Here is a 26431-nt window from a genome sequence, read left to right on the forward strand (position 1 = left end):
GATGTCGGCCCACCCTTTGCAGCTATAACAGCTTCACATACACTCCTAAGGTTTAGGAGTGTTTATGGGAATTTTTGACCATTCTTTCAGAAGCGCATTTGTGAGGTCAGACACTGATGTTGGACGAGAAGGCCTGGCTCGCAGTCTCTGCTCTAATTCATCCCAAATGTGTTGAGGTCAGGACTTCCACACCAAACTCACTCATCCATGTCTTTATGGACCTTGCTTTGTGCACTGGTGTGCAGTCATGTTAGAACAGGAAGGGGCCGTCCCCAAACTGTTCCCACAAAGTGGGGAGCAGGAAATTGTCCAAAATCTCTTGGTCTGCTGAAGCATTAAGAGTTCCTTTCACTGGAACTAAGGGGCCGAGCCCAACTCCTAAAAAACAACCCCACACCATAATCCCCCCTCCACCAAACTTTACACTTGGCACAATGCAGTCAGACAAGTACCGTTCTCCTGGCAACCGCCAAACCCAGACTCGTCCATCGGATTGTCAGACGGAGAAGCGTGATTGGTCACTCCAGAGAACACGTCTCCACTGCTCAGTCCAGTGGTGGTGCTTTACACCACTGCATTCCACGCTTTGCATTGCGCTTGGTGATGTAAGGCTTGGATGCAGCTGCTCGGCCATGGAAACCCATTCCATGAAGCTCTTTACGCTGTTCTTGAGTTAATCTAAAGGCCACATGAAGTTTGGAGGTCTGTAGCGATTGACTCTGCAGAAAGTTGGCGACCTCTGCGCACTATGCGCCTCAGCGTCCGCTGACCCCGCTCTGTCATTTTATGTGGCCGACCACTTCGTGGCTGAGTTGCTGTCGTTCCCATTCGCTTCCACTTTGTTATAACACCACTGACAGTTGACTGTGGAATATTGAGTAGTGAGGAAATTTCATGACTTGACTGCACAGGTGGCATTTTATCACAGTACCATGCTGGAATTCACTGAGCTCCTGAGAGCGACACATTCTTTCACTAATGTTTGTAGAAGCAGTCTGCAGGCCTAGGTGCTTGGTTTTACACACCTGTGGCCATGGCAGTGATTGGAACACCTGAATTCAATGATTTGGATGGGTAAGTGAATACTTTTGGCAATACAGTATATGTGTATTTGTGCGATCGCTGGTGTAGGTTTTCTATTGATTGCTGTCAAGTTACAACCACATATAAAGGCCACACCAGAACACCATCAGCATGTTTCCTCTTGTGAAATGTTATGTGTGTTGTTAAACTGTTAGTGTTAGCCTTTGTCTTTCCCTGTCTATGATAGGTCCTCCTCCTGGCTGGCCCTAAGAGTGGACTCTTCATGGGAAAGCTGTACAAATCACCCATCAAACTCTGGTCCATCTTTAGAAACTAAGCTGCAAAAATAGCCTATTTTGAATTCATTGTTTTTCTGGGGTCAAAACCAGTGCATTTACATATAACCACCTCTTCCACCCATTCATGCTTAAGTTATAAGGAGTGTTTCAACCTGGAATGCTTTTTGAATGAGCCACAATACAGGGCAGCCAATCAGAACAGAGCTCATTTACACATCAGGCTTAGAGGCTCAGTAACAAAACAATCATGCAAAAATGAATTATGGCGTTTTGGTACACAAACGCACACAAACGCTACGGACCTCAGGGAAAAAATGAAATATAAGAAAAATGCACAACACACCAACCACCAATATGGTAAGTATTTAATATGCCTCTTACACCACCATAGTTTAGCCACTCACTGCTCTACTCTTTCATCCATCCATACCTTCACTCCTCCCCTATCCCTCTGCTCAAATGGCCACCATTCATATTCTTCCTTCCTATCTACTCCTCTCGGGCTTCCCGGACTTCTCGACGGCTCCGTGAAGCACCCCTAAGCCAAGAGAAGACTTCTATTAATCATCAGACAGGACCTTCACAACTCCTCCCTCTCTCTTGCCTGGCTCCCGAGCACAGAGTGACTTGACAGTGTAGAGCAGACAATGTCAGGTTGGCCCCTTCTTAATTTGGGCTGGCGAACGGAAGCTAGCGGCCGCCCCGCGTCCCTCCACGGGCACGGACCGAAGCCGAATCGGATGATTCACCCCGCTTTGCGTGATGAAGGTTGATGACCCCAATTTGTGAGAGGCGGGAGAGAGAGGGGGCGGGTGCATCGACGTCAGCCGCTTGGCTAATGGGCAGATGTCCTTGTCCTGACACGAGTAAATCAAGCATTGTGAGAGGAGACGGAAAAGAACAGAGAGAGAGAGAGAGAGAGAGAGAGAGAGAATGGGCTGAGGAGGGGGAAAGAGACTGAGATGGAGACTAGAGTGTGAGTTGTGGTGAGGGTGGAGTGACTTAAATGATAAGCAATTAAGACTGTCTCCTGTCCCACCCAGCAAACACTCTCTTGTTTTTAGCTCAATTTCTTTGGCATGAGCATGATTTATGACAGTAGGGCTGATTTCAACTAAAAACAAACCAGTTTGTGATGTTGTGTGGCAATTATAAGCACTTAGAGGAAACGTTTGGTGAGAAATCAAATTTAGCAAAGCTTTCTAGCTACCCCAGATGTAGCTGACCAGTGAAGACATATTTGGAGTCTAAATTTTGCTTCTTTAGTTTAGCAGTGGAGCTATGAGGGTAATGCTGCTAACAAACACTGAAAGTCAATAGTCACCCAAATCTTTTCTGTAAATACATGCCCAAAACTCATCCCACTCAAACTGCATCCAGCTCTCGTGCAAACTTGTCAAGTCAAGTCAAGTCAAAGTTTATTTATATAGCACTTTTTACAACAGCTGTTGTCACAAAGCAGCTTTCCAGAAAAATCCAGGTCCGAGCCCCAATAAGCATCGCCAATGGCGACAGTGGCGAGGAAAAACTCCCTAAGAGCAAGAGGAAGAAACACTGAGAGGAACCAAGACTCAAAAGTGGAACCCATCCTCCTCTGGAACACACTGGATAGCAAACAGCATTAGAATAAAATATTAGAATACAGAATGGGAAAAACAGGTCGATGTGGTTTAGCACACAGTACAGATAACTGTGAACTATAAAAATAAACAAAACCTCACTGAGTCTCTTAACTCTTTGGAAGCTATTTTAGACAAGTGTTGTGCCAAATTCCAGCTTCCCCACAGAATGTAACTCCCCCATTGCCTGCATGATGTGCTGGCACACGGATGCGAGATTATCTTTACAATGTCTGCTGTTTCTATTTCTAAACATTGATCTTCATATTGAAAAATCGCTATTAACCCTCTGGGGTCGACAAACGTGCTGGTTCTTTGCAATAATACTGCGCAGAAATACGGTTCAAACTGTTTCTGAATCTGTAGAATCACCCCTTCCATTCCACCAAATCGAGAGATCATGTGAGACTCACATCCAGAGTTATGAGCCAATGAAGACAAGTTCAGATACATGCTATCTGCCTCTCACTGTGTGTAGCTGGTGGATTTGTCTGTCTGTCATCTGCCTCTCGCCTGTAATTGATGGATTGGTGTGTCTGTCTATATTTTGCATTAAACTGACCAATGGACACTCAGGAAATCACTAAGAACTGACCCATCACATCCAAAACACCTAATTTTTCATTCAGTAGGCTCGGATACAAACACGAGTGGTGTGTAAAAAGTTTGCGCCCGCTGAAGTTGCTGCCGCGGCTTTGGAAAATAGCGATGAGAATCGCATTTATTTACTAATTTATTCATACATTTCACTACATTTCTGAATGTAAGACTTTGGTAAATCAATTTCAAACACCAAAACAGTTCATCCACATGAGTAAACCTGCTTTTTCACAAGCGATATTAGGAAATTTCTAAAACTGGATTTCATTTTTTCAGCTTTAGGGCTAAATTATCTTTTTACTCCTGGTCAAAGCGCCTCATTATAGATATATATTATGTGACCATCCTGTTGTATGGAAGTGCCTTTAAAGGTGAATTTAAGAATACATGCAAAAATCTGGAAAATGCCTTCAGACCCCAGAGGGTTAACCGTTATACACAAAAGGCAACGTTACAAATCGCAAATCTTAATCTGTGGCATCCGTATGTGGATCCCTGGCATGTGATGTGCATGAACGTGAAGGGGAGGCAGAATTTGTCGAGTTCAGCTACACAGTGAAGTTTTATACATTTTTACGGCTCTCAGAAAGTCATACTGTGTACTAAACCACATCAGTAACAGTGCAAGACCTTTGTTAAGACCTGAATGTGGTTTGAACACATTGATGAAAGTTTTAAGGATGTTTTTACAGAAAGGATTTGGGTGACTACTGACTTCTAGCGTTAGCAACATTTGCATTGTAGCTCCCGTTTAAAAGTAAAGCAGCACAAACATTTTTTGGGCAGGTCTTTGCATCTGGAGTGAGTGGAAAATTGTTTCAATTTGATTTTCTCCAAACTATTTAAGATCGTCTTCTGTCCCACCGAAAAACAAGCACTATACAGGGAGAAGAGGGAAGGACGCAGGAGAGCAGGACACGGGCTGAGATGATAGGATTCACTTAATTTGTGTTTGTCTGTGTTTTTTGCTTCGAGACATTTTAGTCAATGACGACATGGCAAAGTAAACTCATCTCAGAGCAATCCGTCTCCTCCAGAAGACTCTCGCAATTTATCAGGCAGCCCTTGACACTGCACAGGGCTTGCATTAACTCTCTCATTCACTTTTATAGCAGCGCACAAACTCCGGTGGTATTTAATCCAACCACGTTTGCCGCAGTTGGCAGGCCATCCGTCCTAAACGTGGAGGGGAAAAAAACCCTCTGCCTTCTGTAACAAGTGCATTACGTTCCTGAGGTAATTTCATTCAAGGAAACTGGAATATCTTGGAAGGGCACACCACTGTGTTTTGATATAAAACCCCTCCAGCTATAGTCACCAGGCAAGAATGCTGTTTAACATCACAATGAAAATAAGTCTTGGCATGGTTGGCCAGGTTTTGGGACGTGGGCCCACAACAAATGGATTGAGTTCGAAAAGGAAACCGCTTGATAGATATTGCTTGTCTACTTCCTGTTTTTGTCCAATTAGGGCATTATTACAGAAAGATCTTAATGACCTTCATTGTCTGCCTGTCAGACCTGAACGTTCCTCAGACTCCTTCACAGAGGTCACGAAGATACAGAGCCGGAGTCCTGACTCAACTTTCCCTGTGCTTCATACTTGCCAACGACTAGAGCAAGGCTGCCCAAAGAAGAAATGGTCTAAAACCAAAGATCCCTGCTACCAGCATGTGTTGTGTCTTGGATACTGGTATGAGTGGATCAGACACAGCAGTGCTGCTGGAGTTTTTAAACACTGTGTCCACTCACTGTCCACTCTATTAGACACTCCTACCTTGTCAGTCCACCTTGTAGATGTAAAGTCAGAGACGATAGCTCATCTGCTGCTGCACAGTTTGTGTTGGTCATCTTCTAGTCCTTCGTCAGTGGTCACAGGACGCTGCCCACAGGACGGTGCTGACTGGATATTTTTGGTTGGTGGACTATTCTCAGTCCAGCAGTGACACTGAGGTGTTTAAAAACTCTAGCAGCACTGCTGTGTCTGATCCACTCAGACCAGCACAACACACACTAACACACCACCACCACATCAGTGTTACTGCAGTGCTGAGAATGACCCACCACCCTAATAGTACCTGCTCTGTGAGGGTCCATGGGGGTCCTGACCGCTGAAGAACAGGGTAAAAGGGGGCTAACAAAGTATGCAGAGAAACATAATGGTCATAATGTTATGCCTGATCGGTGTAGCAACTTATTAGATTCTTATTTTCCTTTCAAAATTGCATCTTTTTTTTTTAGCAAAATATGGTGTAAAGTTATAAATGAAACTTTTAAAATCTCAATCTGAATCTAAAGCCGCAGTCTCACTAGGCTTTTGCAGTTTCCTTATGAAATGGATGTGAACAAAGCTGGTCCAGAAGATTGATGATGGAAAAAAAAGTACTACTTTTGGTGGAGTTAGCAAGCTAGCTAACTCCCTAACCATAATCAGTAATCACTGCTAGAAAAAAACAGCACAGACCAGCACGGCTGGTCACCAGCAGAACTAGCATATGCTGTATTTTGAGCACTTGCATGCTGGTCAGCAGCAATGGGCATTGGTACGCCCATCACCAGTTAACAAGCTGGCTAACTTGCCTACCATAAACAGTAAAAACACAAAAGTGAACATAATAATATCATATAATCATATACTCGATACAGCATCATGCTGCACACTGATCTGTAGCAAAAAAATGAAGATAACTGGTGTGGTTGGTGGGGTGACTTGTGTGCAGCTTAAATTAGCCATGGAGCTAACATTGCAGCTAGTAAGCTGGTCAACTCACCTAAAACAAAAAGGCAAAACCACAAAGGTAAAGCAAATAATACAGTGTCACTTCCATTCTTTTATATCTTCATGGTCAGTGATTATAGTGAATGGGAAAACAATGTTTAAAGGGTTGTGCTAAGTTAGTGTTTCCTCTGTTTTGGAAGTTCAGTGCTCTGATGCTCTTCCAAAGCTGAACTCAACGCAGTATTTCGCATCTGAAATTTATTCATGAAATTACTCATTGTGGCAAATTCCACTGAAATGAATGAAATTTCACTCGCAAAAATTGGCTAGCGACCACAAGTGTGACTGGGCCTTGTCTTCTGTCTTTCTATATTAGCCATCAAAGTCAAAGTCAAGTCGAAGTGAACTTTTATTATCATTTAGACTTTACAACAAGTAGAGCACAGCTGAACGAGAAAGTATTAGTCTTGTCGCCCCCAAGACAAAAAACCCACAGACTATTAACATCCAACTTCTAAGTTTAATTTCCTTTCATGAAAGTTAAAAAAGTTTTTTTTTTTGAAGGACAGAAAACTTTAAATGGGCAGCACGGTGGCGCAGTGGGTAGCGCTGTCGCCTCACAGCGAGAATGGCCTGGGTTCGATTCCCGGGTGACCAGGGTCATTTCTGTGTGGAGTTTGCCTGTTCTCCCCGTGTCTGCGTGGGTTTCCTCCCACAGTCCAAAGACATGCAGATGAGCTAATTGGACACGATAAATTGCCCCTAGGTGTGAAAGTGTATGTCTGTTTGTCTGCCCTGTGATGGACTGGCGACCTGTCCAGGGTGTATCCTGCCTTCCGCCCAATGACAGCTGGGATAGGCTCCAGCACCCCACCGTGACCCAGAAGGATAAGTGGTTTAGATATGATGTATGTATGTAAAACTTTAAATAGTCATACAACCACAAACACACAGATTGTGCCATAAATCTCTTTGGGTCTGTTGTTGGGCCAACACTTGACCCACCGATGCTCCACTCACAAAGCCCCCATTTCATCACTACTATTGCTATGTTGAACAAGCTTTACAGAATGATAGTAAAATCCTTTTAAACTTAACAAGAGAATGAACAGTTCGGTTTCTCTTTTTTCTTGAGCTGGGAGTCCAAGAGAGCATAACGACCAGGCCTTTCTACCCATCTCTCAGCACAAGGATGGGCAACACGAGTGTCTGTTAGCCAGTGGTGGACAGTAATGAAGTAAATGTAATTTGTTGCTGTACTTAAGTAGTTTTTTGTGTATCTGTACTTTACTGAAGTTTTTCCATTTTGGGCGACTTTTTACTTTCACTCCACTACATTTCAAAGTCAAATATCTCACTTTTTACTCCACAACATTATGAGAAATCTGTCGCTCCTTTTGGTTTATGTGTGCATAAAACCGTAACGTCAAAACGAAAGAAGCATGAAGCAAAAACACCAATCAGGGCACAGCGCACACTTTGTTTTGAGCTTGTTTTGACCTGTTGGTCATACCGACCCAGTGCAGTCAGTGCAGCAGTGTAAAATATTGGGAGAGTCTATTCAACATAAATGATGAACTAACCTAACTTTGTGTAAATAGACCACAATATAGAAATATGTACACATATGCAGTCGTGACTGACGCGTCTTTTTATACAAACACTTTCATTTTATAGTAAATTTGTTTTGGCTAGTTTATGTTTATGAACAGAGACCTACAGATGCAGTTTAGTAAAGGAAACCTGAGATTAAAGCAAGTTTTTATTAAACTTAAACTTGTAACTAAGTTGAAAATAAATCTTAAACTGAAACTTTGCTTGTTTGTAAAACGTCATTTCAGAGCCACTCAGTTCTACCTGATGGAAACTGTTTGCCTTCAGTGTTTTGTGCTTATGATAATTTTAATAGACATCAGCGTCACTAATTAATGATATTCTATTAAAAGACTGGTTTACCAAGAGAGACACTGGAGTATTTTCACCTAAAATGAGTTAATGAAGCGAGTCTTGTTACAAAAATGATGATAGGACATTAAAATCATAATTAATCTTTTAGTACTTTTACCTTTGATACTTAAGTACATTTGAAGGCAAATACTTTTGTACTTTTACTCAAGTGGAGGTCTAAAGGGAGGAACTTCTACTTTTAATGGAGTAATATTTACCTTGGGTATCTCTACTTTAACTCAAGTACATGGTTTGTGTACTTCATCCAGCACTGCTGCTGGCTGACATAACACAATTAGCTCCTAGTGTTCTCCTTTTTTTGAATAAAAACATTTTTCTTTGTATTTAAAAGAGTTTGTATGTTAAGACAGGTTGTAGATTATATCATACATTTTCTATAAAGTTAAGAGACTTAACCATGTAACTTTCCACACACATACAAAATAGATATGAACTTGAAATTTATAACACACTGTAAATGATGGTATTTTGACAAAAAAACAAAAAGTTTAGCATTTCGCTAACACTTTCTATAAAGCCTGTATTCATAAACCATTACAAATGCGGCTTTGACGCTCTGTAATAAGGCTTTATAAGCATGTTAATAAACTCTTCATAATGCTTGGTAAGGCTCTATAATTAATTCTTTGTTGACATAAACATGTAGTAACACAAATGGCACTATTCATTCTAAGGCCCTTTAAATGGATAACGAGCTGTGCATAATTATGAGCGCCAGCAATATACAGTAACAATTACAAAAACATTGTCAACATAGAAAATGCCATCGCTGAGTGCTTTGTGTTTGATATTTTATCATATTCTTTGTTATAATTGAATTGTATAGCACTATAAACTGTATTTCTGTAGTGTGAGGTGCTTCACCATTGCTTCACCTGTTTTTCCCGTTTTGTATTCTAATATTTTATTCTAATGCTGTTTGCTCTCCAGTGTCGACCAGAGGAGGATGGGTTCCCCTTCTGAGTCTTGGTTCCTCTCAGTGTTTCTTCCTCTTGCTTTTAGGGAGTTTTTCCTTGCCACTGTCGCCATCAGTGACACTCATGGGGGCTCGGAGCCAGATTTTTCTGTAAAGCTGCTTTGTGACAACACCTGTCATAAAAACGCTATATAAATAAACTTTGACCTGACTTGAGCTTAAAAGGCATTATAATGGATGGTGACACTTAGAACATGCTTACAAGTAATCAAATAATTAATTATATCATTATTGCAGCCTTATGAGGCATTATTAAGGTACGTATGCTTACAAAGCTTTGTTACTAGGTTATAAAAAACTATAAACACATTTATAACTATTGATAATTAGGCTGAATTAGATGTTTCCCAATATTTCCTTTCGCCAAAGTCAAGCTTATCCTTCCTAGCAAAAGTAACTACAACAGTAGGCATTTGTGGGCGGATCAAGGACAGGCCAATTGATCTTACACTAAAAAGGATTTTCTAGCTGTGAATTTCCTCTGCCAGTGTAAACTGACTCAGGCCTAAGGTCAACCTGTGTTCTTAAAAACCGGCCTCTAAGGTGTTAATGGCTGCGTAAACCGCACTTTAACACAAACTTTAGCTTTATAATAAGGCCTTGTGTCCGTATTCCCTAACTTCAGAGCGTGCTAATGTCTGACACCACACCCCTCCCTGTCATTTCAGTACATCAAAGAGAAACTCCGAACTGACCAAACCCTTCACCTCCTTGTTCTGTTCCCATTGGCTGAGGCGTGGGAGAGTGAGAGAGCAAACATGTCCCCACCATTAGAGAGAGCTAAACCATGGCTTAGCCATCTCAGCCTCTCATTATCATCATCTTCCTGTGTTTAGTCCCCAAGGGGAACAGAGAATGAACCTCTGCTTTGATGTAGATAAACTGAGATATGGTGCATCTCATGCTAATTACAGTCTCTTCCTGCGTCCAGCTCTTCCGGTCTAGACAGACCCAGCAACCCACCCAATTTATGCCCCTTTGGTCTGATTTAGAATTTCTTTATATCTGTGTCAGACGGCACCACATATGCTATATGGACAAAAGTATTGGGACACCTACATATTATACCTACAGGACATTTTATGAATCCCATTCTAAATCCAGAGGCATTAATATGGAGTTGTTTCCCCTTTGCAGCTCTAACAGTTTCCACTCTTCTGGGAAGCTTTCTACAAGATGTTGGAGAGTATCTGTGGGAATTCGTGTACATTCAGTCAAAAGAGTATTTGTGAGGTCAGACAGTGATGTTGGATGAGAGGGTCTGGCTCACAATCTCCGTTCTAGTTCATCCCAAAGGTGTGTGATGGGGTTGAGGTCAGGGCTCTTTGAGGGCCAGTCAAGTTCTTCCACACCAAACTCACCCAGTCAGGCCTTTATGGAGCTGCTTTGTGCACTGGGGCTCAGTCATGCTGGAACAGGAAAGGTTCCTCCCCAAACTGTTCCCACAAAGTTGGAAGTGTACAACTGTCCAAAATGTCTTGGTGCTGAAGCATTAAGATTTCCCTTCACTGGAACTAAAGGTTCTAGACCAAACCCCTGAAAAACAACCCCATATCATCATCCCTCCTCCACCAAACTCTACAGCTGGCACAGTGCAGTCAGGCAGGTGACGTTCTCCTGGCATTCGCCAAACCCAGACTTGTCCATCAGACTGACAGATAGAGAAGCTGATTCATCACTCCAGAGTACACGTTTCCACTGCTCCAGAGTCCAGTGGCAGCACTTTACTCCACTCCATCTGATGTTTGGCATTGAGCTTGGTGATATAAGGCTTGCATGTAGCTGCTCGGCCATGGAAACCCAGTTTTTGTGCTGTTGATGCCAGAGGAGGTCTGAACTCTGCAGTTATTGATCAGCAGAGTGTTGGTGACTATTAGGCTCTATGCTCCTCAGCACTCAGTGACCCGCTCTGTAACTTTATGTGGTCTGACACTTCCTGGCTGAGTTGCTGTGGTTCCTAAATGGTTCCACTTTTCATTACTACTCACAGTTGATCGTGGAAAATCTAGGAGGGAAGAAATTTCGCAATCTCACTTGCTGCAATGGTGGCATCATTTTACAGCACCATGCTCAAATTCAGTGAGCTCTTTAGACCCATTCTTTCACTAATGTGTGTAAAGGCATGTCAGGCTGCATGGCTAGGTGCTTGATACTATACACCTGTGGCAATGAGACAGAATGAAACACCTGAATTCAGTGGTTAAGAGGTGTGTCCCAAAACTTTTGCCCATATAGAGTATATTGACATCTTCTAGGATTCAAAAGTTTGGAATCACTGTTTTTGATGCAAAAGGATTCTGTTTGTTCCAGGCCATAAAACCTTTTTTGGTGCTATACGTCCCTTTTTACCAAATTAGTTCAAACTGTGGTCCCACAGAGTAAAACAAATATTTAAACAAACAGATTTTACAATAACTATATTATGATTTATTTAAAGCCAATACATTAATAGAGATAGCAATAAGCTAAATATATAAAATCATCATTTACAGGGTACTTTCCATTGAAAGGTTCTGTCCCAAACGCTAAACCCCTAAATGTCACCTTGTAAAAACAATACTTAGTCAAGTCAAGTCAAAGTTTATCTATATAGCACTTTTTACAACAGGTGTTGTCACAAAGCAGCTAATAGAAAAGACCATCTGTGAAAATGCCTCTATTTTGGATTCCTTTATAATTTAAAAGAAGGATTTTCATTACAAATGATATGATCAGCATAATCTTTTGAATGAAAAGTTGAATTTTTGAAATTTTAACATGGATTTCAGAATTTCCTCTCAGGCTGGCAGTAGTCAAGTTGCAAAAGCCTTGAGCGTCACTGGAGGAGATAAGACTAAAAACATCTGACAAATGCCTTAACATGGCCTGTGTCACAAATTTGCTTAAATTTGATCAGTGACCTAGAGGGTCTTCTTCATTTTACTTGTCATAACTTTTCTTTTGTTTTCCATATTTCCAAATTCTGTTGCATATTTTCAAGTGTAAATGAAAAACATCCCTGTTTTCCAATGTGGTCTCAGACTTTGGACCCCACTGTAGAAGTTGGTTGAGCTTAATCTTGATGACCATAAGCAGAGAACACTCGAGACTTGAGAAATGTGGCCTGATGCCTGCAGTGTTTGGTTTGGAGAAGGTGGCTCCAACTCATGGCTCTGTTTACTGCTTTGTACCCATTGTGAGGGCTAGAGGCTGTCTGAGTCACCCTTGGCCCTGCTGCCCCCAGGTTTGTTTTACTTGCTTTTGGGGAATGTTGGAGCCGCTCCAACGATTGTGAAGACACACGAGTTAATGTGGCCCATGAAGCACTCAGGCTCTGGAAACCTATCAAACTCTGCAGAGAAAGAGGTCTTCATTGTTCATCTGCTCTAAACGTATGCAGAACCCAATCAGAGGCATCAGCCCAACCTATTACTAAACCTACCAGCCTCCTTAAATATCATATCATAGCTGGGCCTAAACTCATGTAGGTCCACTTTATGAAGTTGTTAAAGTTTCTTCAATTGTCACTTCTACCATGTGTAGGGACTTTTGTGCTTTGACATATTTGGCAGACAAGGTCTTCATCGAGAATGTGTCTGATTAAGAAATTACCTATTTAATGACTGTGTCTAATTAAGTAATGATCTGACGTAACGATGTAAGTAATGACGGCTATATTTTATCCGCTCTGTAGCTGATTTCTAGGTGTGCATGGCTGCCAGCATTGCCAAATACCTACCATAAATGTGTATCTGTGACATAATCTTCCAGGCGGCCAGAGCCATCATAACCCCATATGGAAGAAGAAAAAAATAGTAATGTGCAAAAGTCAGAGACCACCCTTCATTTATTCAATTTCCAGCGGCTACAAGTTATTCATTGTTCAGATAATTTTGAGGAGATGAGACCAAAGGTAATACACTTACATAAGGAATGGCAAGGGCAAAGGAAAATAAGGGAAAAAAACATAAGTTTCCAAAATTGATTAAAAAATGTAGAGAAAATGGGACGCAAGACCTGGTAGACCACCAAACCTGCCCCTATCAGATAAACAGAGCTTACAGCTTTCGTCTTTGAGAGAGAGAGGAGAAAATCAAGCTCCACTGTTCCTTCAGATCTGAAAACATCCACAGGTGTTTCTGTCCATCCTTCCACTGTGAGAAGACGACTCAACATTGTGCCGTGTGTAGCTGTCAGTTTGCACATTAAACAAAGAAGCTGCTGGTGTTCCCAGAACAATTGACTGTCCACCCCAGAGTCCAGATGTCAATTTTAGAATCTTCATTCTGTTATTTATTTATAACACAAAATGTTTCGGTAATGACGATTTTGGCTAATTTTGAGCATAACTCAAAGAATGCTAGCCCATACATGACTATCAGACAGTTTTGAACAGTTGTACACACATACAATCATAATATTTATCACTAAAAAACAAAAAAGTTTAAGTGCACAAAATCTTTCTTTGTTTCGGTAGTGACAGTCCACACTGATTTTCAGACTTTGGGACACATTTAGTTCAGATCAATGGGATCTAACTGCTCACCACATGGCCATGAGGGACAGGGATGCAGCCTCACTTCCTGCTCTAAAATGCAGGGGAATGGCTAAAATATTGTGAGAAAATGCAACCAACTTCTAAGACTGAACTTTGGAGGAGTAGAAAAATATCCCTGCAGATTTCTTTGAAAAATTGAAAGCATGCATCCAGAAAGTTGTAATAAAGGCAAAGAATGGGCAAACTAAATACTGAATATTTATACATCATTTAAAAATGCGACCTGCGTTTTGCAGAAATTATCTTCACTAAATTTTCACTGCATTAATATAAATTAAACTAGCTCAGGTTATCTGTGCTGGTTTTATCAGTCAGATGGGAAATAAAAACTGTTCATCAAGCTAAAATGCCAGTAACAATTAGTTGCGTCTCTATAGAGCCTTTCAGAACTCACTCAACCAGAAAACAGCCATCCGGTTTAAAGAAGTGATTCCCGAATTTCCTTTGAAACTGTAGGTAGTAAGTTTGCATTTGCTGTGTGTTTTGATCGCTGCCTCACTTTATCTAAGGTCAGTTTGTTTCAGGTATGGACACATCATGAAAGCCATTCTGTGTTTGTTTATCCCCTTAAAATCACAATCTTATTACATACTAATGCATGCTATTCAGTGACTACGGGGACTTCAATACAAACTGGCTGAGCTGTTCTTAGGTTACAGGACCCGCCGGTGGGCCCAGACCATTTAAGGGTTTAAGCTTATGTTTCCCCCTTTTCTTACAAAGTTAAGTTTTTTGTTAGAGGAGCTTTTACAGGGCATAAGTTATGAGATCAAAAAGCTTACACTGCATCACTCTGACTGCAGAATAACAAGGATGTACCGAATTCTATCAGCGAAACGAGAGCCTTTTGTCAGTTGCTGCCAATGGTCCAACCTGCGGAGCTGGTACAGACTGCATGCCTTGGCAGCAGCAGGCTGTGATTAAGTGCCTGTGGTGATGTATTTTTGTAAGTTATCACAGACATGTTCCTGCGCCTGGCAGGAAGAGAGAGAGGGCCACAAACAGGACGGACTGGAATGTGCTTCCTGTTGGCCAGTGGTGCTGGACAGGGCAGATTCCTTGTACCATCGTCCACTTATACACATACACACACACACAAGAATGTTTTTGCACTGGAAATCAGGCGGCTGCAGGCTAACAGTGCAGGAACTGAAATTAAATTAAATACAAAAACCTGAGAGAGAGAGAGAGAGAGAGAGAGAGAGAGAGAGAGAGAGAGAGAGAGAGAGAGGGGAGAGAGAAAGAGAAAGAGTGAGAGAGAGAGAAAGAGAGGGGGGGCGGGGAGAGAGAGAGTATCATTCTCATTATCATCAACTATGCTATTGTTATTATACTTTGGAAATTCTGGGTACATTATGCAGTACAGTCAATAAATAGAGCTGCACTACTGTTCAAAAGTTTGTCATATTAATATCTGATATTTAAAAATAAATTAAACAGTGTGTTTTGAAAGGTTATAAACTAAATAAAGAAATGTTATAAATAGACACCGAAACATAAAACAGTGTTTTTTAACATCTAATTTTGGGAACAAGCAGGTACGACATGGAATAAATTAACAAATAAAAACTTACCATATAGTTTCACTCTGTAGTTCTACAGTTACAGACTGTAGTCCATCTGTTTCTCTGCATACTTTGTTAGCCCCCTTTTACCCTGTTCTTTAGTGGTCAGGACCCCTATTGACCCTCACAGAGCAGGTACTATTTGGGAGGTGGATCATTCTCAGCACTGCAGTGACACTGATGGTGGTGGTGTGTTAATGTGTGTTGCACTGGTACAAGTGGATCAGACACAGCAGTGTTGATCCACCACCCAAATAGTACCTGCTCTGTGGGGGTCTTGTGGGGGTCCTGACCATTGAAGAACAGGGTAACAAAGTATGCAGAGAAACAGATGGACTACAGTCTGTAACTGTAGAACTACAAAGTGCACCTATACAGTAAGTGGAGCTGATAAAATGGACAATGAGCGTAGAAACAAGGAGGTGGTCATAATGTTATGCCTGATCTATATATATATATATATATATATTTAGCGCCTTTCTGAGTTTCAATGTTTCAGTTATTGTCATTACGAACAGGTGCATATCTCCATAGACAAACACTGGCAGTACGACGGGTCATACCGAAAAGCTCAGGGACTTTAAACCTGGGAGCAACAACTCATCCATGAAATGGTAGCATGTTAAAATCTTCTGCTGTATCACTTACTACAAAGTTCCAAACAGCCCCTGGAAGCAACATCAGCACAAGAATTTTGAGTCAGAGGAGCTTCACGGAATGGGTTTCCATGGCCGAACAGCTGCACACAATCAAACAGATCACTATGCAAAATGCCAAGCGTCTGCAGGTGTGGTGCAAAGCACACCACCGGACACTGGAAAGAGACATTTTAGACAATCATATGCTTCCAAAGTTGTGGGAGCAGTTTGGGGAAGAGCCTTTCCTGTTCCAGTATGACTGAGCCCCTGTGCACAAAGCAGCTTCATAAAGACACGGTTTTACCAGTTTGGTGTGGAGGAACTCAACCCCACTGAACGCCTCTGGGACGAATTGGAACGGAGATTGTGAGCCAGCCCCTCTCGTCCAACATCAGTGTCTGACCTCACAAATGCTCTTTTGACTGAATGGGCACAAATTCCGACAGACACACTCCAGCATCTTGTGCAAAGTCTTCCAAGAAGAGTGGAGGCTGTTATAGCCGCCAAAAAGTGTGTGAGTGTGTGTGGGGGGCAACTCCGTATTATTATGTTTTGGAATAGGATGTCCAAAAGATCATATCGTCAGATGTCCAGTAACATTTGGCCATATAGTGTGGGTGTATATATATATATATATACACACACAACTTTGTTTTTGTGATTTCTTTGGTCTATTCATCATAAAATGTATACACAATGTAAAAGACAACAGCTATTGTCAAATTGTCCAAAACTGAAAAATAAACAAAGAGATATGAGGCAACGAGTCCAGTCAAGAAATTTCCTCACTACTAAATATTCCACAGTCAACTGTCAGTGGTGTTATAACAAAGTGGAAGCAATTGGGAACGACAGCAACTCAGCCACGAAGTGGTCGGCCACGTAAAATGACAGAGCGGGGTCAGCGGATGCTGAGGCGCATAGTGCACAGAGGTCACCAACTTTCTGCAGAGTCAATCGCTACAGACCTCCGACTTCATGTGGCCTTCAGATCAGCTCAAGAACAGCGTAGAGAGCTTCATGGAATGGGTTTCCATGGCCGAGCAGCTGCATCCAAGCCTTACATCACCAAGCGCAATGCAAAGCGTTGAATGCAGTGGTGTAAAGCGCCACCACTGGACTGAGCAGTGGAGACATGTCCTCTGGAGTGACCAATCACGCTTCTCCGTCTGGCAATCCAATGGACGAGTCCGGGTTTGGCGGTTGCCAGGAGAACGGTACTTGTCTGACTGCATTGTGCCAAGTGTAAAGTTTGGTGGAGGGGGGATTATGGTGTGGGGCTGTTTTTCAGGAGTTGGGCTCGGCCCCTTAGTTCCAGTGAAAGGAACTCTTAATGCTTCAGCAGACCAAGAGATTTTGGACAATTTCCTGCTCCCCACTTTGTGGGAACAGTTTGGGGACGGCCCCTTCCTGTTCTAACATGACTGCACACCAGTGCACAAAGCAAGGTCCATAAAGACATGGATGAGCGAGTTTGGTGTGGAACAACTTGACTGGCCTGCAGAGTCCTGACCTCAACCCAATAGAACACATTTGGGATGAATTAGAGCGGAGACTGTGAGTCAGGTCTTTCCGTCCAACATCAGTGCAGTCCATACACAAATGCACTTCTGGAAGAATGGTCAAAAATTCCCATAAACACTCCTAAACCTTGTGGAAAGCCTTCCCAGAAGAGTTGAAGCTGTTATAGCTGCAAAGGGTGGGCCGACATCATTTTAAACCCTATGGGATGTCACTCAAGTTCATATGCGTGTGAAGGCAGACGAGCGAACACTTTTGGCAATATAGTGTACATATATATATATACATATATATACATATATATATACACACACACACACACATATACACCAGTTAAAATTTAAGCTAAAATATATGTGTATGTATGTATGGTATGTGTATATATCCATATTTATCTATGTATCTATATTTATGTATATCGCTGCTGTCAGAACAAAACCTCGAATCTCTATTTTGTCATTTTTCAGTTTCTGGCATACTTTGAATACGCCTGTTGCCCTGGACATTGTGTGTAAATGTCTTGATGAATAGACCAAAGGAAATGGCCCAGAATGACTTTTCAGTTTCGTGATACTGACAAATAACAAGGATTTTATCAATGATAATATGTGTTCTATAACAGTGGTATACGTACTGCATCTCTAGCAGAAATGCACAATGTAAAGTCCCCTTTAAGAGAATCCAGAAGAAAACAGTCCATCCAGAGCAAGCTGTGTCAGGTTTGTGATACGTTCTTTTAGAGTAACAGTACTCAAAACATGGAGTAATTAACTTTATTATTGTCAACCTGAAATCAAAAAAGACCTTTTCAACCTTATTAGTTGACGTTCTTGGTCACGTTAAGTATGATTCATCATGTCATTTTAAAGACAAAATTCCTGTTTTCCTATAACCTTTAATCAAAGTGTAGTGACTTTCACCTGCCTGGAAATCATCATACACCAGCAGGAGGGAAAAACAGTTTTAACCAAAATCATTTTACACCTCCACCTTCCTCGACCGCCACCTATTACTGAGCTAAAGTAAGAGCCTCCTTTATACTGCAATTCACCACACAGAAGAAAAACATTTCTGATTCACGTTGACTTTAGCGTAAACTTAAATATAAGGTGATTCAAAAAGATTCATCCGATTTCAAAGCGCCATATTTTTACAGCCGTGAGGCGCCTAGGAACCAATCACAATCCAATTGAAAGAGGGGGTCATAGAGTTTCTGTCAGTGAACCTCCAGCAGCTCAGAGCGTTCGTCGTTGGTACCAACAGCTCCAAAAAAAAAGGTCACCAGCATCACCAGATCTCACGCCGTGTGACATTTTTTTGTGGGGGGACGTTAGGGATTCTGTTTATGTGCCACTCCAACAACACTGGATGATCTCCGAAATCGCACTGAAAGAGCCGCGAGTGCAGCGACACTCGACATGCTCAGTCAAGTATGGGATGAGTTTGACTATGGCGTTGATGTTGTCTGTACAGCTGAAGGAGGTTCATACTGAGACCTTGTACAATTACATAAACTTTATGCTCATTTAAACCATTTACAGTTTACTGCATTGATCTGTGATGATTTACAAGTGAAATCAATCATTTTGAAATTGGATGAATCTTTTTGAATCACCCTGTATTATCCGATACTGGGATACCATGCATGTTTTTAGGGAGCAGAAAACACTGCAGCCGTCTGAATCTGGGCCTTGGCACGTTCCATCGCTTCGATCCGAGACCCCTCAACAAGTGGCTGTGCAAGTTGAGTTAAAAGACTAGTTGGGATACAGTGCATGACTTGGAATATGAAATTATCATTGTGCGTCCTTGTGGGCTTCCTGATTAGATCACGGAGAACCATGATGACGAAAGAGCACTGTGGATGACTCATCCTCTCACAAATGCTCTGGCAGGGTAATTGTGCTTGTACAACAAAGGCACAGCCCTCCAACTCTATCTAATGATATTCCAATAAAAAAGGACTTTGGTAAACAACCTCAAACCTTTTAAGATGATTGAATATCACCGATGCCCCCCCCCCGCCTCCACCAGCATTATCAATGTAGTCGCCGAAAGTATTATATAAGGGGAGCAATTGGGGCCTTCTGAATTGACTTGGTTTAGTGCTGCAGTATTTAGAAAAGAGAAACAACACTGTTATCCCTCTCTGACTTTTTTGGGGGGGGTAAAGCTTCAGAACATCTCAATGTGACTTTATGGTGAAGTACATAATGCAAGTCTTAATGATAAAGTAGGAAAAGACGTTTAACCGCAGGTTGTACAGCTTTGCTAATGACACTGTCTTTTCATAGCCTGGTAATGAAAAATGCATGAGCTCATAGAAATGAAAGGAGAAAAGTGACTCTCTCACATCATTGTATATAAAGCAAGTCCAAAAGAGAACCAATGCTGTACAAATGAACATTTAAAAGTCGCTTGGACCACCTGACAGGTGTCAATGCTAAACACAAACATATCACTGTTGTCAGAAGAAAACCTAGTATCTCCAAAAGGGTAACTTTACAGGAGAAGCAAAAACCCTACTTTACTTTTAATGTAAGTCAATGGAACCAGACTTTTTTCCAAGTCATTTTGGGCCGTTTCTTTTGGTCCATCCATCATAAATCTTTCATACAATGTAAGGGGTAACAGGTAATTTCAAACTATGTCAAAAACTGAAAAACCGACAACAGCAACACATTTCCATATGCTGTAGGTCAATCATATGACTGAGCATCTCAACACGCACAATGAAGAGCCAGAATCCACACAGTAATGCTCAGTACTGAAAACTTTAATCTCGACAAAAATGAAGTATCGACAGTCTCAACAAAAATGAAGTATTAATCCTTTTTTTCCAGGTTTTCTTTGAAAACAATTCTTAAGGCCCAAAACGAAACAGGCAACTGTCTTTAAAGAAGCACACGAGACAGTTTTGATGCTAAAAGTGGAAGTTGAATTTGGGTTTTCCCAGACAATTTTATCTGGCTTCCACCTTCAGGAATTTCCCTGTATTTTTCCTAACCATCTCAGTGGTAGCGCTCCAGACCAGTTACTATTAGGGGGTTTATAAAGAAACCTCACTCAAAAGTAAACCATAGTTCTGCCTCCCTCTTGTGGCGCATATATGAACTGCATGTTGAGTATTTTCACCCATCTCCTCAAATACATCAGATTTTGCCACCTCCTGTTCAATCAGGGGAATAAATAAATGTCTCTTTTATATAAGTTCACAACACCACCCAAATTCACAAGTGAAAAGAATATGAAATCATGTCCTGACACCTGAGCAGGGCCTCCTTCTGCACACCAAGAGGCGTCTGTAGATCAGAAACTTGAAAGTTCAGAACGTCTATGTCCGAAGCTCCGAACTTCGCTTGAACTTGAACCTTCTCGTACAGGTTGAACTGAACCTGCTTGTCCGTCATTGCTATAAGACTGCGTAGAAAACGCTCTCTAAGCTCTGAACGCAACTGTTGTTCCTCTTCGAGGTTTACAAAATCTGCTTCATTCCCTTTTGAAGCTGGAATTGTTGTAGGACACAGCGCGATGTAACGAGGGGAGTTTGGGTCAAATCCACGGCTGTTGGGCTCAGGTCCTCTGGGCAAGCGCAGAACACTCACTGGCGTTTTCATGTTATTCTCACAGCTTCGCTTCTGCAACTACATATGATTGTCAGAGTCAATAGCAGTGGGTCTTCAGTTAACAGTGACAGAGTAAAATCAATGGTCATTAATGCAGCAAAACAAGTACCACACGGTTTCAACTTTGATGGAACACAGTGTTTTTATCCTTTATCAGATACTAATTTATTTTATTTTTTCCAAAACAAAAATCTAGATCCTAATCATTTATCTGTCTCCCATTTTTGACTTTATATTTTACAAATTTTAAGTGGCGATGCACACATCAGCGCTCCGAAAGCATTTTAAAACAGACGTACCATCGTCCACTGCAGTAATTTTTATTGTCCTATATAATAAAGGTATTGTAACCTATACTAGAATCACTGCCTCGGCGAATTCGCCTCTAAAGCTCCTTTCCTAACACCATAAGACACAGAACAGCACACAGCTCAGTTCTAATTCTCAAACTTGGAGCAATAACACATTTGCTACAACCAAGCTGACGACGTAACATTACAGTATTACCTTAACATGACTTTCACTTCTCTCTCATTTCACTGTTAAATGGCTGGAATTCTGTATGAGAGTCTATGTAGTGACATTCCATATAAATAAAATGATGTGGGAACAAGATAATTAAGTCGTAGCCACGACTTAATAAGGTGTAGGAACAAAATAACCATGACTTAAGGTGTGGGAATGAGATAATTAGGCCTTGAACACAGATAAATAAGGCATGATCTTGTTCCCACTAAGTCATGGTCACGCATTAGGATCTTGTTCCCATGTGTTAATCCAGCGTGGCCATGCATTATTTTATTTATATGGGATGTTACCCCTCCATAGGAGTCTCTTCCTCATATCTGTAAATGTTTTTTTTGCTGACAAAACAAAGCTACACCAAATACACAAACACCTATAAAAACGTCATATTGCCCCCCATCTTTCCTGCTATTATATATATTTTAACTGTGATTGACTGATTTTCCACATGTGCACCCTACACGTTTATTTCCAGCTTAAATAACAGAAACGTCTCAATTTGGATAAGTAAAATCCGACCCTTTATTCCACTGTTGTTAGTTTTTTATTTGGATTTATGACTAGTTAGTAAAACTGTTAAACAAAACTAATTCTTGACTTTTCCACAGAAAACCAAGAGTCGACCCATTTTCTGGTTCTTCACTACTGGTTTTGAAATGAAAATCGAATAACCAAAACATACACGGACCCCGTGGTCCTGCTTCAACCCCTCTGGATGAACGTATGCGCCAAACACAGGTCCTCTAATAAAACGAACCCCACCAGGTCTTTCTGAGGGGCTCATGGCTGAAGGGAGTAAAGGGGGTCTCCTCTACAGAAACTCTTCAGAGAGGGGGTCAGCTCGCTATTAACCAGTTTATTATGCTGCTGTAAACGGACGATAGTTTAGAAACTCGTTTACACGACTTGTATGTTCATACGGAGGTCCTAAGGGGTCGTGGTAAAAAAAAGAAAAAAAAAAAGGTTAATGACATAGCGTTCCCTAGCAAAAAATATGCATTCCCTATAATATAATAATTCCCCAAAATATAATAATCAGACAGCGAGCAAACGTAGGACCAGAGGTGCCCAACGACATTGCCTACATCAGAGCTCTGTGTTTAGTATATTTAACGTTAAAAGCTGGTTTCCCAGTTTCTCCAGTCTGTGCTGAGTTTATTCAGCTGTTGTTCTCTGCAGTGTCTGTAAATGTAGCTTTTACTGTACGAGGACCCTCGACCTCAGTCTCTGTTTGAGTCACTAATAACAGAATCCTGTTTGATTCTGTGAAGCTACACTGTGTTTTTATATTTCAATCCAAGATCAACGTAAAATTCAACGAGCTGCTTCATGTCTGAGCTTAAGCAAAGCACAGCTTTTGCAAGCGAATGCAAAACATTTGCATCATAATGCAGAATATTTGCGAGGGAACGCAAAACATGAACTTTTCATTTTCGTTCATACGGAGCCCCTAAGGGGCCGTGGTAAAAAAAAAATAAAGGTAATGACACTGCGTTCCGTCGCAAATAAAATTCGTTCCCTTGCAAATGTTTTGCATTATGATGCAGCGGTTTGCATTCGCTTGCAAAAGCTGTGCTTTGCTTAAGCTCAGACATGAAGCAGCTCGTTGAATTTTACGTTGATCTTGGATTGAAATATAAAAACACAGTGTAGCTTCACAGAATCAAACAGGATTCTGTTATTAGTGACTCAAACAGAGACTGAGGTCGAGGGTCCTCGTACAGTAAAAGCTACAGAGAACAGCTGAATAAACTCAGCACAGACTGGCCAAACTGGGAAACCAGCTTTTAACGTTAAATATACTAAAAACAAAGCTCTGATGTAGGCAGTGTCGTTGGGCACCTCTGGTCCTACGTTTGCTTGCTGTCTGACGAGCATATATTTTGCGAGGGAACGCATTTTATTTGCGAGGGAACGCGATGTCATTAACTTTTCTTTTTTATCCACGGCCCCTTAGGGGCTCCGTAGCTCCGTCCGTTCATGTGGTTTGTAGTCGACGTAAATAAAACAAGGACAGTAACACTGCTGCTGTATTTTAATGGGCTCTCTAATAATAATGAGCACATACGACTAAAACGAGTAATAAACATCTCAAAAAACCGGCTCAGAAAATTCAAAGAGGAGAATCGACTGTAAACACATTAGCTTAGCTAACCAGCTAACCAGCCAACATGAACCTGCCTTTGCAGTTCTTTACGTGACGTATAGCCCGTATATACACAAACACACACATATAACATAAGCATTAAGCACTATTACTTCAGAAAGAGTGAATAAATATGAAGTTATGCGAATTGAAGCCCGTCTAGTTCAGTTTATACCGCTTACTTTATAAACAGCAGTTCGCGTTTCCCGCATCGGTGAGTGGAGAAAAGAAACAGGATATGACATCAGCCTTTGATGATAAAAGTCCTTATGGTCCGCCTTTTCTTTTAAACTCTGATATAATTATGATACGTTGAAGCTCTCGCTTTCTTTTTCACCAACAAATGTCAATGAGCTAATCACTACTATATTAACATGACTCTTCATATAAGTACTTTACTTAAACAAATTACATTACATTACATTTAAAAACTTAAAAAAATCTTTATTTAGCAAGAGATGGTTTGATCATGGGATTCTACTAGTTAGTAAACTGCCTAGCTAATACCAGAGAACTTGTAAAGAGGAGATTTATTGCTCTGCAATGTCTTCCAGGTTTCTCAAATGCTAGAGGGCGCTCCCGAGCGAGCCCAAAATGAATGGGTTGATAGGGAGCATTTGAGCAAAATCATAGTTTATAAATGCTGAAACATTTTCAATTTAGAATACATTCACATAACAGTATAAAACATTTTAACACTGCTGTTATATTTTAGGAGCTTTTAAATTTGAGTTATAGGAGTTTAAAATGGCGCCTCATGTACGTTCATAACGTCAGTGAGCGCGAACAGCCAATGAGCTGCTCCGCTTGCCAACCAATCAGCACTCAGCAGCAGTGATGCCAGCATCCTGCTGCCCAAAACCCGTTTGCTGTAGAATAAAGGAAACATACAGATGAGTTTTTTTTAGTGAAATCCATCCTTCTACTTGCTAAAATTAAAGGAAAGTTCTGGTTCAGTGATTAGAAACTATTTTAACTTTAACTTTTCGTTTTTAGCCATTGAGCTCCATTCACTCCCATTCATTGAGGACTCACTCGCGGGTGCCCTCTGCTGTTCAGCAGTCCTGTTTTTGATACAACAGGGGAAATAGGAAGTGGCCAGACTCCTCATAAACCGGCTCTGCTCATACTGCGGCTTGCTTTCTTTGATATGACTTTATAATACATATAAATTCTGTCACTCCAATAAATTATTCTTATATATATGATGTGATAACAAAAGGCACTGGACGCCTCCTATTATCTGCTCCTAATAGGAGTGAGGTCTGGGTAAGGGCTGTAATACCTTTCAGTCTGAATTAATGTTGATTGACCTTTAGTATGTGGAAACACTACTAAAAAATGTATAGCAGAAATACAGAAATCTCAGAATTGTCCTAGTGAACTGAAACCTTCCCACAATGTACCGTAAAAAACACTGACTGTTCACTATGATACAGAGTCACGTCTCCAGCTCGGCTATCAGAAGGTTTTGAAATGGAAGGTGAAAGCTGTATGTTATCTCCTGCCCCTTCACCTGGAAAAAAAGCCAACCAAAAAAGGCTTTTGTTCTAGCGAGAGTTTATCATTCATTATCAGTTTCTTACCAATGTAAATGTCCTGTTACTTAGCTAACCAGATGCAATTGTTCCTGAATTAACTTTACTTACAGGCTTTCGTGTTAATGTTCTCCACCACCTACACCATAACCATATGCTGTACTTCACAATGTTGCACTTTATTTATTCATTTTATGAACAAACCATGACATTAAAATAGGCTGACCTGCTAAGAGGCTATAGCTAATGTGTTAATTAGGCCCATTTGGAAATATTTTGTTACTGATTTTATGGAAAGGATGTTATATTCAGATGTTAGCTGGCGCTTGGCTTGGTGCTTGTGATGCTAATGGAATTAGCATTTATGCTAGTGGTGTTAATCGGCTGAAGAAACACTCAGTTTTATTGTTGTGACTGACAAGTGGCTGTATTTGGGTCTCAGGGTGAACAAAATGAGGGTGTTTGTGAAATGACTGGAATATTCATTCTAAAAATGACAGTACGGCTAAACACAGCATAGCAGATGAGCTCATTTTATAGTATTCAATGAAAAGCAACCTGGCTACTTTCAAAGTATTCCTCATCAGGCAGCGTATTCATAACTATTTCATGTGATAACTGTAATACATTTCTTTTTCAACACTTTAAAAAATATTTTGACCTAAAATATAAAAAAAATACATTGATGGTGGAAAAAATATACAGGGCATAAGGCAAAATAATTCACAAAGAAATGTAATTTGTTTAGATTTACACCTGTTTTACCATGATTTACATATAAAATCTCAGATGACAAATAGGTTCACTGGTGGTTTTTGAAAGTAAATAAAATTGCTATATTTGTGTTTGCAAAATTAGTCTGGGTTTGTTCAGTTTACAGCTGGGTGCTTGGCCCAGATCTGGCCCACACACCGTAAAGTGAGTAGAAATCACAAATGCGTCCCAAATCTGGCCCAACTACATTGTTGGTCCACAACACTTAAGCCGTCCTGCGTCTGGCCTGCATGCCTGACATCTGTCTTGTCGTCAACAAACACTCTCATATGAAAGCCAAAATCGGCCAAGAACTGTCCGCTTCCTGAGCAACACTGTGACCCCTGGTTCCTATCATGACCACAAATCACGGAATTGG

At 41.0% G+C, this 26431-nt stretch overlaps 1 protein-coding gene across 1 annotated transcript; it reads right to left on the bottom strand.

The window, feature by feature from the left end:
- Positions 1 to 20523: 20523 nt before the first annotated feature.
- Positions 20524 to 23990, bottom strand: gemin7 (gem (nuclear organelle) associated protein 7). The gene is made up of 2 exons (XM_036585664.1): positions 23944 to 23990; positions 20524 to 21108 (listed from the first exon to the last, which is right to left on the bottom strand). The coding sequence occupies exons 1-2, from the start codon at positions 23971 to 23973 to the stop codon at positions 20695 to 20697; spliced, it is 444 nt and encodes a 147-aa protein (XP_036441557.1). The 5' UTR covers positions 23974 to 23990; the 3' UTR covers positions 20524 to 20694.
- Positions 23991 to 26431: the final 2441 nt, after the last annotated feature.

The sequence above is a fragment of the Colossoma macropomum genome, unplaced genomic scaffold (assembly GCF_904425465.1).
Source record: "Colossoma macropomum unplaced genomic scaffold, Colossoma_macropomum, whole genome shotgun sequence".
Taxonomy (NCBI): Eukaryota; Metazoa; Chordata; class Actinopteri; order Characiformes; family Serrasalmidae; genus Colossoma; species Colossoma macropomum.

Bases quoted from the DNA above. Each gene is read 5' to 3' on its own strand.
- gemin7 (XM_036585664.1), bottom strand. From the start codon at position 23,973: ATGCGGGAAACGCGAACTGCTGTTTATAAA. The intron at 21,109-23,943 runs GTAAGCGGTATA...AATCATATGTAG, and splicing joins CGCGAACTGCTGTTTATAAA to TTGCAGAAGCGAAGCTGTGA.